The sequence below is a fragment of the Prionailurus bengalensis genome, chromosome C1 (assembly GCF_016509475.1).
Source record: "Prionailurus bengalensis isolate Pbe53 chromosome C1, Fcat_Pben_1.1_paternal_pri, whole genome shotgun sequence".
Taxonomy (NCBI): domain Eukaryota; kingdom Metazoa; phylum Chordata; class Mammalia; order Carnivora; family Felidae; genus Prionailurus; species Prionailurus bengalensis.
Window position 1 is genome coordinate 27,433,301 of NC_057345.1, and position 17,948 is coordinate 27,451,248.

Here is a 17,948-nt window from a genome sequence, read left to right on the forward strand (position 1 = left end):
GGAACTCTGATTATTTTATAATGGTGACTTTAAACTATATTAAGTGGCTCCAAGAAGACAGACAACCAAGTTGGATATCGACAAATCATTAACAGTAATAAGAAAAAACAAGAGTGACAAAAGTACGGAATAGTCTTTAAAAGCCTCAGCTCTGAGGGCGCCTGGGTGGCTCAGTCAGTTAAGTGTCTGACTTTGGTTCAGGTCATGATCTCACCATTCAGGAGTTCAAGCCCCGCATCAGGCTCTGTGCTGACAGCTCAGAGCCTGGAGCCTGCTTTGGATTCTGTGTCTCCCTCTCTGCCCCTCTCTTGCTCGCACTCTGTCTCTCTCTCTCAAAAATAAATAAACATTAAAAAAAAAAAATTAATAAAAAAAAAAAAGCCAGAATTCCTACTCTGAGCTGCCTTAGAAGATAAAGTGAAACCAGCTACATGTACTCAGAAGTACAATGTCCACTGTCAAATAGTCTAAGATCCAAGAACACTGTCTTTCCCATCTCTGAGGTGCCTCTTTAAGACAGTATTGGACAAAGGCCCATGCCTGAGCTGCAACAGCCCCTAAAGGTTGGAGTCACTTCCAAGGCTCCAACACCAACAATCCAGGGGGCTGGACAAAGAGGAGGACCAAGGGCTCACCATTTTTCTGTAGTGCTTTGGCTGTAACTTTCTTGGCTAGCATCATAAACTGACTGTCTTCCCCAATTTCTTCTTCTTCAGCTGCAATTTTCCCCTGCTGTGCCTGAAAATAAAAATCAGACAACAATAAAAGAAGTCTACCACTTCCAGAAATATTTAGCATAGCCTGGACCTGGGATATCATTTGTTTTCCTTTTTGCAACCTTTGTTGATTTAGACAAAAAACTGATATTGGACAAACAAACATGAATTGAACTGCCCATGGTAATCTTCTCAAAGCATAAAAGAAAATTCAAGTATTAAAAGGGACAGCAATAAGTTAGTTGCCCAAGATTTCAAAACTATCCTGACAAGCAAGGTGAGTGGGTCTTTTCCTCCTTATAGAGTCAGAATAGGCGACTTTCCTGCAGACTTCCTACCTGGTCTCGAAGCCATTGCTCTCTTTCAATTCTTTCCTTCCTCCAATGGGCTTCTGTCTCATCAAGCTGCTCTTCAATCTGATCATCATCAGAGTCTCTGTGGAACAAGTCCATCTGGGAAGCATCATCTAAAGCAAACAGTTAAGGCTATCAGCATTCTGCAATCCCCATAGGATAAGGTGCCAGACAGACACAAATGAACTCATCATTTACCATATACCAATACAAGCTCGTCCCATTCATTAATAGAAAGTAAGTTCTAGCCAGGTCCTCCACAATAGACTGCTACAGTTTTGATTTCCACTTACAGTCTTAAACTGGACAAACATGTACATTGTACCATTTATTTCTAACAGCAACATCCAAGATACCTATGTTTTTCCATCGGAATTTCCTCATTCGTCCAGGACCATCACTGTGCAGATCCCCATCAGCAAGGTACCTCTCCTGGTATAAACGTAGCTGTCGCTTATCATCATCCAACATCGTTTTCCTACAGGAAAAATATAGTGTACAAAACCAGGACCACTCTGGCTGATCGTAGGGCCTGACTTAAGAAACATCCCATTACTCAGAAGGACCTGCTGGGATACTGACATGTGTATTTTCTTGATTTGATTCTGCAGCTCCTCATCAGAAGGAAGTACTTCATCAATTTCTTCCTGTTCATATTCATCAATATCTTCCCCATCATACTCATCTTCACTTCCCACATCACTCCCTGACACTTCTGCCTCGTCCTCCAGGTATTTCTTCAATCTCCTAGAAAATAATTTCAAAGATTAGAAAATGCAATAATGAGGGGCGCCTGGGTGGTTCAGTCAGTTTAGCGTCCAACTTCTGCTCAGGTCATGATCTCACGGTTCGTGAGTTCGAGCCCCACGTCAGGCTCTGTGCTGACAGCTCAGAGCCTGGAACCTGCTTCATATTCTGTGTTTCCCTCTCTCTCTGCCCCTCCCCTGCTCATACTCTGTCTCTCCCTCTCAAAAAAATAAACATTAAAAAAAATTTAAGAAAATGCAACAATGAATACATACACAGATTATGGATGTAATGAGAAAAGCAGAACACAGAGCCACTTCTAATAATAAGCTTAAATTTATAATAATACATTTTGATAATACTTAAAGTCTATCATTTAATATATACTGTGTGCCAATAACTGTGCTTTACAAGCGTCATAGCATTATCTCAGGAGGGAGCACTTTTATTTCCTTTAATTTGCAGTTGAATGAATTGAAATTCAGAGAGTAAATAAATTACCCAAAGTCACATAGCTAGGAGGCAGCAGAGCCTGGATTCAATCAGGTTCTTTAAAGCCAGAACTCCCAATCTCCTCTATACATTTGAAACATAACTGCTGGAAAGTTTGGATCATTCTGTTCTGTATTTAAGCTCACCAGTGTTAGGAGACAGTCTAGAGATGGTATGGAATAGAAAGGTAATAGACTCGGATCTCTTACAGCTACCACATCTTGACCCCCGAGTTAGAGACATGACTGAGGCTCAGAGTTACTGGTAAGCAAAGCCACTACTAGTAAGTTTTTGTGACTTCAGTTCCCATTGAGAACAAATCTGCTTTCACTTTGGGTTCAAAGTACTGCCATCTACAGTCATGAGTGTCAGAAGTTTGATGGCTTTCTGAAGGCTAATTTTTTTTAAGTTCATTTTTATTTATTTTAAGAGCGATAGAGAGCAAGCAGGAGAGGGGCAGAGAGAGAGAGGTAGAGAGAGAGAGGTAGAGAGAGAGAGGTAGAGAGAGAGAAAGATAATCCCAAGCAGGCTCCACGCTGTCAGCACAGAGCCTGATGCAGGGCTCAAACTCTCGAACTATGAGATCATGACCCAGGCCAAAGTCAAGAGTCAGACACTTAACTGACTGAACCACCCAAGCGCCCTGAAGGCTGATTTTTATTAAAGACTTGTGTTATTTTTTTTTTAAGCTGAATTTCTCTAAATCCTAGGCTTCCTAGGGAATTCCTTCAAGGGCTACCAGACACTAAGTTCCCCAATCTTCCCATCTACCCACTTTGAGCTGTTCAACTTTTAGCTGTCTTTCTAAGATTTCATTTGAACAAAGGACTCTACAGTTAAATAAGGTTTAAGAACAACCACCTTAGGGGCACCTGGGTGGCTCAGTCAGTTAAGTGTCCAACCTCAGCTCAGGTCATGATCTTCCGGTTCATGAGTTCAAGCCCCACATTGGGCTCGAGCCTGCTTCCTGTTCTGTGTCTCCTTCTCTCTCTGCCCCTCCCCCGCTTACACTCTGTCTCTCTCTTTCTCTCTCAAAAATAACAAACATAGGGGCGCCTGGGTGGCGCAGTCGGTTAAGTGTCCGACTTCAGCCAGGTCACGATCTCGCGGTCTGTGAGTTCGAGCCCCGCGTCAGGCTCTGGGCTGATGGCTCAGAGCCTGGAGCCTGTTTCCGATTCTGTGTCTCCCTCTCTCTCTGCCCCTCCCCCGTTCATGCTCTGTCTCTCACTGTCCCCAAAATAAATAAACGTTGAAAAAAAATTTTTTTTTTTTAAAAATAACAAACATAAAAAAATTTAGGGGTGCCTGGGTGGCTCAGTCAGTTAAGCATCTGACTAACCTTTGGCTCAGGTCATGATCTCGTGGTTCATGAGTTCAAGCCCCGCATCAGACTCTGTGAACAGCTCAGAGCCTGGAGCCTGCTTCGAATTCTGTGTCTCCCTCTCTTTTTGCTCCTCCCCCACTCACACTCTGCCTCTCTCTCTCTCTCTCAAAAATAAACATTAAAAAAAAAAAAAAAAAGAACCACTGCTGTAGAAAAATCTATAGATGACCCAAAGCTGTATGAGATAGTTAACTTGACAGGTGAGAAATTAGAACCCCAAACTGACCTTTTTTTTTTTTTTTAATTTTTTTTTTTCAACGTTTATTTATTTTTGGGACAGAGAGAGACAGAGCATGAACGGGGGAGGGGCAGAGAGAGAGGGAGACACAGAATCAGAAACAGGCTCCAGGCTCTGAGCCATCCGCCCAGAGCCTGATGCGGGGCTCGAACTCCCGGACCGAGAGATCGTGACCTGGCTGAAGTCGGACGCTTAACCGACTGCGCCACTCAGGCGCCCCCAAACTGACCTTAATAGAATGGAATGATGGGCTAGAAACAATAATTAAATCTAGTAGGGATCAATATGATATCCTGTATGTGAATTCCAAAAGTCATCCACATACAATATAATACTGATTACCTATTAAAATGGTCTTTATAAAACTTTTAACATCATGGGAAAATGCTTATGTTTATCCTAAGTGGGGAAAAAAGATGAAAAATTATACATAAAAAAATTGCAGATATCAACTATATGAAAATATATGCATAAAAATGGCTACAAAGCAATAACTACCATCAACACTTTCATTAAATATTCTGGATGGTGAACACAGATGATTTTTTATTTATATCTTTTTGTATTCTTTTAAATAAAATAAATGGTTTACTTTCATGATCAGAACAGCAAAACATTAAAAAAAATAAACGGGGAACCCATTTACCCAAGACTAGAATGAGGAAAACCTGAAATGACAGTAATTCAGAGGAAAAAAAAGACCCAGGAATTTTAGCTGTCTACTAGATCCTCAGGATCTACCGTGACTCAGCTCTTACAATCCCTGGTTACTTTACAAGCAGTATGCATCCAGAACAAGGGATGTGGTTGTAGCACTACATACAGCAGTAGTCAGACCACACCTGAGGATAAAGAGAATACCCAGTACATGAGGAGTCTAGAAGCAATGTCATGTGAGAAATAGCAGTAGGAACTAGAGATATTTAGTATAGAAATCACTAAGGAGTACATAACCAACTCTGAATACTCAAGTGATATCACATGAGTGGGTTTTGTTTAATCTGTGTTAATGCCTAAAAGCAATACAACCAAGCAAACATAGGTAAAACAGTGGCAAGCTACAATTTAACTGTTAGAACTTTCTCTAGCAATGGAAGGAATGGACAGAACACCTACATTTGCCTTTTAAACTTCTCAGACTGTTTTAGGAGCTCTTCATCATCATCTTCATGGTCTTCCAGTGCCAGATGTTCATTATCAGAGTTACTGCGTTCATCCTGAAAAATCATAGAATATCACACACAAAGTTAAACAGAATAAAACGTGTCCTCAACTAAAACAGGATTTATAAATTTCTGCCCAAATGTCTCATTCTAGGAAACTGCTTCTGCTAACATGACAAACAGAATTCTCAAGAACTCAGACTAGAAAAAAAAACATACAGCAGCAATACATGGAGTTCAGTTATGATTACTTTGTACCCTTCAAACTCACCTCATCGCTATCAAACTCATTATCATTTGGGACAAGCCGAAAGTCTCCAAATTCTTCCTCTTCCCCTTCTTCTTCTTCTTCTTCCCTAAAATGCAAATCAAGAAATTAATAAATAAGATGTTGGAACCAAACAATAAGAAGTCAGCCAACTTAGGAACTGAAAATATTTTATTAGCACCAACAATCTCTTTAAGAAATAGGAAATAAGATACTTTGCCAAATTTAATTGTAAAAAAAACATACAACATAATCCCATTGTTGTCCAACCAACATCCAAAACTCCTTTCATCTTTCAAAACTGAAACTCTATGCCCTTTAATCAACAATTCTCCACTCTTCCCTCCCCTCACCAACTGGCATCCAACCCTTCTACTTTCTGCCTCTATGAATTTGACAACTCTAAGTACCTCATGTAAGTGAAATCCTACAATATTTGTATTTTGGGGACTGGCTTATTTCAATTACCATAATATCCTCAGGATTCATCCATGTTGCCCCATGTGTCAGAATTTCCTTCCTTTTTAAGGTTGAATAATATTCCTGTGTGTGTCCACCACATTTTGTTTGTCCATTTGGGATATCTCCATTTTTTTACTATTATGAATAATGCTACTGTGAACATGGGTGTACAAATACTTGAGACCCGATTTTCACTTTTGTGAATATACTTGGAATTGCTGGATCATATTCTATTTCTAGTTTTTTGAGGAAATGCCATTCTGATTTCCATAACAGCTTCAACATTTTATATTCCTACCAGCAGTGGGTAAGGGCTCCAATATCTCCATATCCTCACAAATACTTCTTATTTTGTGGTTGGTGTTTTTTTTTTTTTTTAACAGTAGCCATCTAATGCATGTGAGGTAGTATCTTATTGTGGTTTTGATTTGCATTTCCCTAAATATCAGTGTTGAACACTTTCATGTGCTTATTCTTGTCTTTTTTTTTTTTTTTTTAAAGAGAAATGTTTTGTTTAATGGTAAAGCTTAGCACACTTTTAGCACCAGGCAGGGCCTGAAGTCAAAGCAGCAGGGACAGGTAGGTGACTCCCATGGACCCTCACATGGCGAAGAGGATGAGGAAAATGACTATCAGACAGAAGAACCCCATGCCCTCAGACACACCAAAGCCGAGAATGGCATAGAAGAGCTGCTGCTTCAGAGATGGATTCCTGGCATAGCCAATGATCAAACTGCCAAATGCCGTTCTGGTGCCAGCCCCTGAGCCAGCCACACTAACTGTGGCAGCCCCAGCACCAATAAACTTGGCTACTGTGTCAATGTTCCAGGAAACAACACTGGTCTGGAACTCCCACTGGGCAACCTGGAGTGGGGAGCTGCTGTAGGATGACTGTGTAGATGGGATCACTGGCCTGCTCAAGGAGAAGGTAGACGTAGGCCTGATTAGACCCATTACAACAGCAGATCAGAGCTAGAAGAATAGGCAGCACCCGGTGGTCTACACTGTCTGCCTCCCAGCTTTACCTTTAGATTTCTATGCTTGCCTTTTTTAACCCTGTTCTCCACCAACTAAATGAAAGTACTGTAATTTCCTTACTTTGCAAATAAGACTCAAACACACTGCAAGACTCTCGGACAGGATATGAAGCTCCTAAGATGACTCATTACTGTGGACCCCAGGATTTTACCAGACAACTGGGCCTTCTGAAGTTCCCTCCAATCACTGAGACTCACCTGTCTGTGGGGAAAGAGCCTGAGCAAAGAGCAAGGGCTTCTTCCATGGGATCACCCAAACTGTTCTCCTTTTCTTGCTTATTTAACTCTGATGGAGCCAGAGTAGAGGCATCTATATCACAACAATGAAAAAGATTTGTCACCAAGAAATAACAGCTTTATCCTCTTTCCCCAGCCATCTAAAGACATGCCAGCTCAATACAGTTATAAGGTAAGCTTGCCAAAAAGAGCTCACCATCCATTCATTCAACAAATCCTTATTTAGTACTTACTATATGCCAGGCACCAGGGATACAGTAGTGAACAAAACAAAACTCCCAGCTCCCACATAGCTAACATTCTAGCATTGGGGAAAAAGGAGCATACAGGTGGAAACAAGTAAGCATTTATATGAAATTTACTACACACCAACACTGTTCAAAGCTTTGCATACATATTAGCCATAAATGAGAAATCACATGGCAAAAGCTAGAGCAGTCTTTTTTTTTATTTAATGTTTATTTATTTATTTTGAGAGAGAGAGAGAGAGAGTGCACACATGCAAGCAGGGGAAGGGGAGAGAAAGAGGGAGAGACAGAGAATCCCAAACAGGCTGCAACCTGTCAGCACAAAGCCAGACCTCACGAACCGTGAGATCATGACTTGAGCCAAAATCAAGAGTTGGACACTCAACCAAATGAACCACCCAGGTGTACCAAAAGCTAAAGCAGTCTTAAGTTGACATTTTACCACCTTAAGAAAGTAAGGGCTCTAAATATCAGGAAGCTAAGAATTCAACCCGCACGTAAGAATCCATCACAGCCCTGTTTTCTGTGAACGTTTCACCCAAGAGTAACAGGCTTCTTTTCAAGGACACTGACTTAAGATATTTGGCTAGGGAGAGCCTGATACTCTGTTGGATATTTACCCTGAGAAGTGAATTTTCCTGAACAAAGATTCAGAAGTTCCTCCAGGTTCTCTTTCTTGTCGCTCTTCCTGGACAGAGTTTTTTCAGCTTGAGATGTGAACTTTCCAGTGCACAGATCCAATAGTTCGTCCATGTTAGCATCCATGGCATTCTCATCCATACTGGCCAATGGCAATCGAGGCTTCAGAGACTGGTACTGATTCCTGTGGTTTCTAACATTTAAGAACCTACAAGCACAATGAAGACTATAAGAAATTCCCTAGGGAAAAAACAAAGTAGTGTGTGAAAAATTTTGATGTTTCTAAAACTGAACTTAGAAGCCGAATCCCAAACCAGAAGACAGAGGATTCAAACTGAAGCCTTAGGATAATCTAAAATGGGAGGGGGTTTAATTAAAGAATAAATGATATTCGAAAGGTAAGGGTAAAGGATAATTTTTGGCTTCAGACGGTGCCAGAATAGAACTTGGTGTTATGTCCATGTAACGTGCCATGGGTGTCTCCATTCTCAATTCCACACAACAAGCCTACACGCAGCAGAATGGATACAGGAAGATTTGATGCCCTTACAGGAGCTGTGCATTTCAAGTAAAGCAGAGATCAAAGGACCAGAATGGTAGCTAGGACTATTTACATTTTATTTTCTGGAGAGATTTTCTTCAGACTTGCAGAATGTAATACTAATGGTCTGTACACCTTCTCTTTCTCAGAAGAGAAAGCACAGATGGAGTGACAGAAGCTTACTTTATTTTTAAACAAAATTAAGCAGTACCCAGCACCATCCCACCCACAGAAACATAAAACTACCTACCCATCTGCATCCAACAGTTGGCTCTGAGTGTCATCTTCTAAACAGAACTGGAAGTCTCCTGCTCCCAGGAAAAGTGTCTTAGGCTCTGGGGAGGCGTTATACAGATCCTGGGAATCCTCTATGGGAAGTGAAGGCTCAGACAGCTTTCCTGAACTCTGGCACCAAAACAAAACCAAACAAAAACAAAACATTTTATAATTGTCATTCACTGTCATGACAACAACAGAAGTTGCTATTTGCAGTATTTCATCTACTCTAAGGCAATTGCAGTTAAGGAGGACAATGCATAGCCAAGGGAAGCATAAAGAAAAATACCTTCAAGAATGTAAGAACACTGGATGAAGATTGTTTTTAATACACAAAGGGGGTGGATTCTTTAAATTGAACATACATAATGTAGTGGGAGTTGGTTGGCTTGGACACACTTTATTTAGCAGTGTGGGAAGCAAAAGGGGGAGGAGATTAGAAAACCATCACCATCTTACCTTAGAAGCTGAGCTGACCAAACTGGCTCGAAATAGCCCAGGGGAAGGAGATCTGAATCCTCCTGCTGTGGGGAGAAAACTGGTCCCACGGCCTGTTTGTCTGTTGCAAGGCTGATAGGACGGAATTGTGGAGCCAATCAGCTCAAAGCTGCTATTGTGGCTGCTCTCCTTTGTTAGCAATGAGCATGAATCATCTTCATCTAAAGAAAGAGAAATCATTTTTAAGTACATGATTCCAGAAATAAGGTGGATTTGTTTAGGAAGAAGAATTGAGAATGTAAAGCTATCAGGTAACATCCATAGGCAAATCTCTCAAGTTCTATGTTCTAAAACATGAAGTTGAAGGTAAATTATAGTACTGAAATAGCATTATACAATCAAGATTTATCACTCTAAGTGACCCCTGAAAGTTCCCATCTTTGTCTCACCCTGCCTAATGCCTATAATCACTCTCTCCATTATCCAATCACGTATACATCTTCTGTTCATCTACATATGATTGAAATGTTTCATGGTTCACTCATTCAACACACACTACTAAGGACCTAGTATGTGTCCATGGTCAGTAACAAAGAAACTGAATGTAAGTTTTCCAAAACAGAATCAAGAAAAATGTTCTAATTCATAAGTTCCTTTCATTGCCACAAGTAAGACAGAGTGAAGTCCACTAGAGCTCAAAAAAATGGAATCTTATGGAATTGTCCTTAAGTATCAAAGCTGGAGGAGCTAAGAAAAGTCAAGTTCGGCACAAGAGTCACTACTTACCCAGTTTGCTAGGCCTTTTGCCTGAGATTTCATCTGTTTCTGATTTTTCTTCACTAGGAAAGTAACTACAAAATAAGAAGGTAAATTGTTTATCTGCTTCTGGTTCTAACAAGAGGGGCAAACCTAAGGGAATCTTATCTTTCCCTAAAGAGAATTACTTACCCCATCTTGGAAGAGTTGTCCTTAAATAGAAGTAAGGTAGAATCAGATGACAGAGGTTTGGGGACAGAGAGAAGGCCAACTGACTTGCCAATTTCACTACTGCCATCACTGTTTTCTTTATCCATTTCTTTCTCATCTTTGGTTTCTATTTCTTCACTACTGAGAAGGAATTCTGCAACCTTCATCAATCATGCCACCCAAAACCAAAGTAAAAAAATTTAAAAGCAAATATGTTGTTAGCATCATGCATGGCTGCTTGGTTATAGGTCACATCGTAAATCTGAAAAGGTAAACCCAAAGGAGACTTGGTCTGACCATCATCATTAACATAACTTTCCCTGACACTTCTAGAGCTCTTTTGTACTTTTTTACATTTTACCCTCCCCAAAGTGCTACAAGACTGAAAAAAGACCGAATTATCATTTTACTGAGGCAATGAGAGGTTAAATAACTAGCCTGAGAATGCAGGACAACTAGTGGCCTTAAACCAAACACAGACTATGACATGCTACCTGGTTCAGCCATTGCTTTCCTCTTTTCTTTACCCAGGGGTAAATATGAACCAACTCTTTCAAATGACTGCAGAGTTCAAACAAGGGGGGGGGGTCTTCTTTTTTTCTACTACCAAAAACTTTGTCATCATCTACCCTAGGCAGAAGACAATAGTATAGAACAACGGCAAGAGGCCCTTTTATAAATTTCCTCCTCAACCAAGAAAGAAATTAACTCAGGAAGGTCTCAGCCTGCCTGAGAATTTATTCCAGACCTCAACCTGACCAAGGTTGAGACTGCTTTTCATTCTGAATAGAGAAAACTTAAATAAACATCAAAGATAAAGGCATCTATTAATACAAAGCCATTTCCATTTTAGCCTTCTATTTCAGTGAGTAGACTAACAGGTAGAAGCTAAGGCTAGGCCTCTGTGAACTGCAGGTATCTAGAGGTGCTAACAGAACTGAATGCAAAGACTTCGGTACCTGTGAGCTACTTACACCATCTCTGCCCCTAAAATCTCTTATACAATTGAATGTGCTTACCTTACTTTACCTTACTCTTATTCAAATCTGATTTACTCTTTCCCTTATCCATCCTAAACAAATAACAAAATGAAATAATTATCAGAAACCTCCTGATTGCCTTCTTCTTCCTCCTCTTCTTCCTCCAGATCTCCTTCTTCCTCCTCTTCTCCATCTTCCTCAGACTCATCTGTCATTTCTTCCTCCTCTTCCTCTTCTTCAAATCCATCTTCATTATCTAACTTAAATAATGCTTGGCGCTTTCGGCGCTCCTCAAGCCTACGGAGTTTCATTGCTTCCTGCAGCTTAGCTTTCAGCACCTGAAGCTTTTCACCTGAACAGAAACAGGAGAAAATGCTTTAGACATAACGACCAACTACCTACTGCAATAACGGAAGTGTGCACTTCAGACAACCCCAGGAGTGTTCCAGTTACATCCCAAAAGGAAAATCCGAGGCCTTATTACTCGAGGGTGTTATCTTAACAAATAAGGATTATTATGAACTAAAGAGAACTTTTCATAGTTATGTTCTACACTCTGAGATAATATACTACACAGAGATTATAAAAGTTATTAAAGAGGACAAAAATGGGGTGCAAGAGTAGGACTCTGAAAGTCTCTGGCCCAGAAGCCATGAAGGACAGCCTTGATAAATATACCTATATTAAAGAAAAAAAGAAGGGGCACCTGGGTGGCTCAGTCGGTTAAGCATCTGGCTTTGACTTTGTCTCAGGTCATGATCTCACGGTTCATGAGTTCAAGCCCTGCATCAGGCTGTCTGCTGTAAGCACAGAGCCTGCTTCTGATCTGTCTCCCTCTTTCTCTGCCCCTCCCTGCTTTCACGCTCTCTCTCTCAAAAATAAATAAACATTAAAAAAATTTTTTAAAGAAAAAAAGAAACAACTCAAGAGTAAAATGGGCAAAGAATATGACCTGGTAGTTCACAGAAAAATTGAACATACATCGTTAGTGAACAAATTAAAAGTAACACTTAACCTCATTTCTTTTTTCCTTTCTTAAAGGTTTTATTTTTAAGTACTCTCTACACCCAACGTGCACCTTAAACTCACAACCTCGAGATCAAGAGTCACGTGCTCCACTGACTGAGCCAGCCAGATGCTCCTAGTCTCATTTCTAATTAAAGAGATATAAATCAAGGTCCCTGGGTGGCTCAGTCGGTTAAGCATTCGACTCCAGCTCAGGTTATGATCTCACAGTCTGTGGGTTTGAGCCCCGCGTCGGGCTCTACTGACAGCTCGGAGCCTGGAGGCTGCTTCAGATTCTGTGTCACCCTCTCTCTGACCCTCCCCTGTTCATGCTCTGTCTCTCTCTGTCTCAAAAATAAATAAACATCAAAAAAAAAAAAAAAAAGAGAGCTATAAATCAAAGTAAGAGATAACATTTTTGACATATTAACAGGAAGAAACAGGAACTCATATATTGTGATTCAGAGTATAAATTGGTGCAACTATTTCGAAGAACAGGATGATATATATCAAAATTTGACTCAATGATTCCACTATAAGGAATTCTGCATCCAAATAAACCAACATATATCTGATACTATGGTGCAACATTGTATGAAATAACAACAACTGGAATAAACAAGATGTCCATTAACAGGAGTATGGTTAAACGAATCACGTTACAGTCACACAATGGAATATTATGCAGCTGTTAAAAAACTCAAAAGCAATATAATGTGTATCTGAACTCTGAAGTTAGGAGGTCTGGATTAGGTTACTGGTTCTACTACTTATGAGCTGTGCAAACCTGAGTAAGTTGTCTAAATTCTTTGTATATCAGTTTTCTCCTATATAAAATAAGAATACTAATGTTATTCACGGTAAAGCACCTAGAGCAATGCCTAGCAGAAAGTGAGTATCCAATGTCTGTCTGTCTGTCTGTCTGTCTGTCTGTCTCTCTCTCATGCCCACACCCATAATGGTGTACGCATATGAATTTTCTTCCAAAGACACACAAGAAATTAACAGTTGCCTTTAGGAAGACTAATTTTTCATTTCATACTTTTTCCTCAGTGTCTCCATTTTCTATGTGATATATTATTTATACTTTTTTTTAAATGTTTAGTTTTGAGAGAGAGAGGGACAGCATGAGGGGGAGAGGGGCAGAGAGAGAGGGAGACAGAAGATCTGAAGTGCACTCTGCCCTGACAGCAGAGAGCCCGATGTGGGGCTCACACTCAAGAACCATGAGATGATGACCTGAGTCAAACTCAGATGCTTAACCGACTGAGCCACCCAGGTGCCCCTGTCACTTGTACTTTCAAAGTACAATAGACATCTGGAAACAACAGACATTGTTAAAACAAAAGAGCAGATTACAAAGCAGAATGTACAATATGATTGCATTATTGTTTGTTTAAAAAAAATGTTTTTGGGGCGCCTGGGTGGCTCAGTCGGTTAAGCGTCCGACTTCAGCTCAGGTCGTGATGTCGCAGTCCGTGAGTTCGAGCCCCGCGTCAGGCTCTCTGCTGACAGCTCAGAGCCTGGAGCCTGTTTCAGATTCTGTGTCTCCCTCTCTCTGACCCTCCTCTGTTCATGCTCTGTCTCCCTCTGTCTCAAAAATAAATAAAGGTTAAAAAAATTAAAAAAAAATGTTTTTAAGGTTTATTTATTTATTTTTTAATTTTTTTAACGTTTATTTATTTTTGAGACAGGGAGAGACAGAGCATGAACAGGGGAGGGTCAGAGAGAGGGAGACACAGAATCTGAAGCAGGCTCCAGGCTCTGAGCTGTCAGCACAGAGCCCGACGCGGGGCTAGAACTCACGGACCGCAAGATCATGACCTGAGCCGAACTCAGCCTCCCAACCGACTGAGCCACCCAGGCGCCCCTAAGGTTTATTTTTGAGAGAGAGAGAGAGAGACAGAGCACAAGTCAGGGAGGGAAAAGAGAGAGAGAGAGAGAGAGAGAGAGAGAGAGAGAGAGAGAGAGAGAAACAGAATCTGAAGCGGGCTCCAGGCTCTGAGCTGTTAGCACAGAGCCCAATGTGGGGTTTAAACTCACAAAGCACAAGATCATGACCTGAGCCGAAGTCAGAAGCTTAACCGACTGAGCCACCCAGGTGCCTGTTTGTTTTTAAAAACATATCACCTATGCAAAGAGATTAAAAGGATACACGATATAATTATAGAAGGTGTCTCTGATAGAGGATCATAGAAGGTTTTTTTTTTATTCTATATATTTTCTACAACAGATATTTACTGTTTTTTAATAAGACAAAAACTATTGGAAATAGTCATCTTATCACCTCCCACATCTAAGCAATGCTACATGTGAGTCATGCCAGAGGTACTGCTATCCAATCTTCAAACTGTCCAAGGAAAAAGATTCTAGAACTTTTCACTATAGGGTCTTCGGTAGCCATAAAGACCTGCCAGTGTACAAAGCATAAAGCACGCAAACGAAAACATGAACTCAAATACCTGGTTTTGTGTGGCTTGCTCCATCCAGCTTCTCAGCTGCCAAAGTCACAGGTACCACATCTGCCTTTAGCTCTTCCTTTCCATCAGTGCCCACGCCTTTCACTATGATGTTCACATTCATCTTCTGACCAGCCCTGGGTTTCACTGCTGGATTAGCATGCTTCCAGAAACGCTGTTTCAAGGCTTCCAGTTCTAGATCCAAACACCAACCAGTATGTCAGTGTGCCATGCTTGAACTCCTTAAGATTCCAGTTAAGAATAGAACTACTCTACAACCCAGCAATTGCACTACTAGTTATTTATCCAAAGGATACAAAACTGCTGATTCGAAGGGGCACACGCACCCCAATGTTCATAGCAGTGTTATCAACAATAGCCAAATTATGGAAAATGCCCCAATGTCCATCGACTGATGAATGGATAAAGATATGGTGTGTATATGGGTGTATTTTCATGTATACACAATGTACACACACACACAATGTATACATACATATACACACAGTGGAATATTACTTGGCAATCAAAAAAGAACGAAATCTTGCCATTCGCAACAACATGGATGGAACCAAAATGTATTATGCTAAGCAATACAAGTCAGGCAGAAAAAGACAAATATCATGATTTCACTCATATGTGGAATTTAAGAAACACAACAGATGAACATAGGGGAAGGGAAGGAAAAATAAGATAAAAACAGGGAGGCAAACCATAAGAGACTCTTAAATACAAAGAACAAACTGAAGGTTGCTAGAGAGGAGGTAAAGGGGGGGGATGGGCTAAATAGGTGATGGGCATTAAGGAGGGCACTTATTGGGATGAGCACTGGGTGTCATATGTAAGTGATGAATCACGGGTTCCACTCCTGAAACCACTACTACACTGTATGTTAACTAACTTGAATTTAAATAAATAAATTTAAAATTAAAAAAAAAAAAAGATTCCAGTTAAGAATCAGTTTTTAAGCTAAGTTTTTAAGCTCAACAAAGTTGGAGGGGGAAGAAAAATGCCCCAAAACACCAAAAACTCCTTTGCTACTAACACCTATATCAAACTCACGTAGCTTAACCCAAACTAATGAAATGTTGCAATTATTCTGCCTCAATATACTTCAAAAATCATTTTAGGGTAGACATTTACAACTGAAGTTTCTAAATGTGTGCAATTCTTAAAAAAAAAAAAAGTATTATGCTGGTGGAACAAACACCATAATTACCAATCATTCAATGGCTTAATTTTTCATAGGTTTCAGCCTCTTTTTAAAAATTTTCCTATTTTGAACATTTCACTATTTAATAGTAATCTTACTAAATATGAGCAAGGTCAATTTAAAAAGGGGAAAAAAAATGGCAATCAATCCAGTCAGTGATGTAACTCATGTTGGTGAAACTGTTATACTAGTATAACCAGAAAGGAAATTCCACTTACAGGTGGCCTCTGAACCACACACCCAACTTGCATACAAAGGGGAATATACATATACCAGGAGCGGTAAGTTCAGTGGTCAAACAGCAACAGGGGCTCTATCCCCTCTTCTCCAATGCTACATAGTTCAAAATTTCCTTCTCCTTTCTCCCTCAGCTAGCTGCTACTGGGCACCATCACGCCTGTTTGCATCACACCACAGTGAGCTCTGTTTTAAGAGAGAGACAGTAATAAAGAGAAAAGATTCCTTTGGGGTTGAGGGATGCCTCCTCTTCCATAAAATGTCCAGGACACTCCAAGTTTGGTTCTTTTTCTTAAAAAATGCCCTCAAATCATATTGTAGTAGTTTTGTGGTTAGCAAAACTAGTTGTGGTTTTTCTTGCCCTAGAAGGGGATAGGACTGGAAGGAAGCCTTTCCATTCTGAGTCCCTAACGTTTTTTTTTAATTTTTTTTAATGTGTATTTTATTTTTGAGATAGAGAGACAGAGCATGAGCAGGGGAGGGGCAGAGAGAGAGGGAGACACAGAATCTGAAGCAGGCTCCAGGCTCTGAGCTGTCAGCGCAGAGCCAGACGCGGGGCTCAAACTCAAGAACCACGAGATCATGACCTGAGCCGAAGTTGGATGCTTAACTGACTGAGCCACCCAGGCACCCCTCTCTAACTTTATTAGTAGCAAAAAAATCCAACACCAAAGGATAGTATGTTTATATCACAAACAAAAGTGCAAGGAGAGAAGATGTAGCTCTGTATCCTCTTTTATAGCAGTTCAGTAAGGCTGGAAGCAATGGGTAGTGGCAGTGGAAAGGGAACAGAAATAGGCAAATCATTATTGGCACCAAAAGAATAAAAGAAATGGATGTGGAAGAAGATTTACTTGGGACCTAAAATGATAGTGAGGCAGAGGGGTTGCCTTCATTCTTATGGAGAAAGCCAGGCCCCTAAAAGCTCTTCATCCCCAATGCACCACAGCACCTACTTTTGCCTTTTACTATATTGCTCAACCATCTCCCTCCTCATCCTAGGATCTCTGTTCAGGCTCCTCTCCGTCCAACAGTCTTTGCCTAGCTCCTTTCATGTCCTCTCTAAGTGAAAAGTCTCTGCTCCAGCTCAGTGTCCATCAGCAGCCTGAATCTAAAACTGTTCTCATTCCCATTGTTCTTTGTCCAGAAAGTAGAGGAATTGAGGACAGAGACTTTCCCTACACTATTGCAGGAAACAGAAGTAATATATTTCTGGTACCCCAGAGTTTGGATCTATATGCATTTTTCTCATGGAAACCTTACTCCATGTGATATTAAGGAAATTAAGGTCTTTCTACTGCTTTTACTCTTAACCCCTTCCAATGTGTCCACCACACTAGCCGCTAGATTGTCCCAAAAATGAATATCTGATTGGGTCATTTCTTTTGCTAAAAATTTTTCAGTGGTCCTCTACTAACAAAAGGCAAAAGTCCAAGCTCTTAGCATGGCCTAAAAGCCTTGCATGATCTGGCCTCACTAGTTACCCATTCCCAAAGTCCTTGCAATCTTCACCCTACCTCATCAGGATACCTTGTGTTTTCTCTTGCCTCTGTTGGGTCTTTTGTGGGTCTGTTCCCTCCACCAAGAAAGCCTTCTCTCATTTCTCTACCTTGGTATCTCCTATTCAGCTTTCAAGAGTCACCTCAGGTATCAGGTCCTTTCAGAAGCCTCCTTGACTCCCCACGAGGTACTCCAAGTGAGGTACCCTTTCTCTAGGCTCAGGGTATACACAGTCGTGTAATGGCCTGTTTGCCTGTCTTTCACTCCTATTAGACTCTAATTTCCTTGACAGCAGGGACTATGTCTTGTATACACAGCATCTAATACCATGCTAAATGAAAGTTTATTA

The 17,948-nt window shown here is 40.6% G+C and overlaps 2 protein-coding genes across 3 annotated transcripts in view; both read right to left on the minus strand.

Moving 5' to 3' along the window:
* CLSPN (claspin) overlaps window positions 1–17,948 on the minus strand; it is a 33,207-nt gene that overhangs the window by 2,330 nt on the left and 12,929 nt on the right. Inside the window, exons 9-22 of one of the 2 annotated variants that reach the window (XM_043574466.1) lie at window positions 14,653–14,844; window positions 11,314–11,537; window positions 10,188–10,366; window positions 10,026–10,090; window positions 9,261–9,460; window positions 8,776–8,930; window positions 7,966–8,192; window positions 7,059–7,170; window positions 5,365–5,449; window positions 5,047–5,147; window positions 1,652–1,816; window positions 1,426–1,547; window positions 1,055–1,182; window positions 636–738 (exon numbers count right to left, since the gene is read on the minus strand). In XM_043574466.1, coding sequence (XP_043430401.1) covers window positions 636–738; window positions 1,055–1,182; window positions 1,426–1,547; window positions 1,652–1,816; window positions 5,047–5,147; window positions 5,365–5,449; window positions 7,059–7,170; window positions 7,966–8,192; window positions 8,776–8,930; window positions 9,261–9,460; window positions 10,026–10,090; window positions 10,188–10,366; window positions 11,314–11,537; window positions 14,653–14,844 — 2,058 coding nt within the window. Of the gene's footprint in view, window positions 1–635; window positions 739–1,054; window positions 1,183–1,425; window positions 1,548–1,651; window positions 1,817–5,046; window positions 5,148–5,364; window positions 5,450–7,057; window positions 7,171–7,965; window positions 8,193–8,775; window positions 8,931–9,260; window positions 9,461–10,025; window positions 10,091–10,187; window positions 10,367–11,313; window positions 11,538–14,652; window positions 14,845–17,948 lie in introns of both variants that reach the window. The other variant, XM_043574467.1, reaches the window with a different exon arrangement.
* On the minus strand, window positions 6,325–7,044 carry LOC122480272 (ATP synthase F(0) complex subunit C1, mitochondrial-like). Its single transcript, XM_043574470.1, has one exon. It carries the CDS (start codon window positions 6,775–6,777, stop codon window positions 6,424–6,426), a length of 354 nt encoding a protein of 117 aa, XP_043430405.1. The 5' UTR covers window positions 6,778–7,044; the 3' UTR covers window positions 6,325–6,423.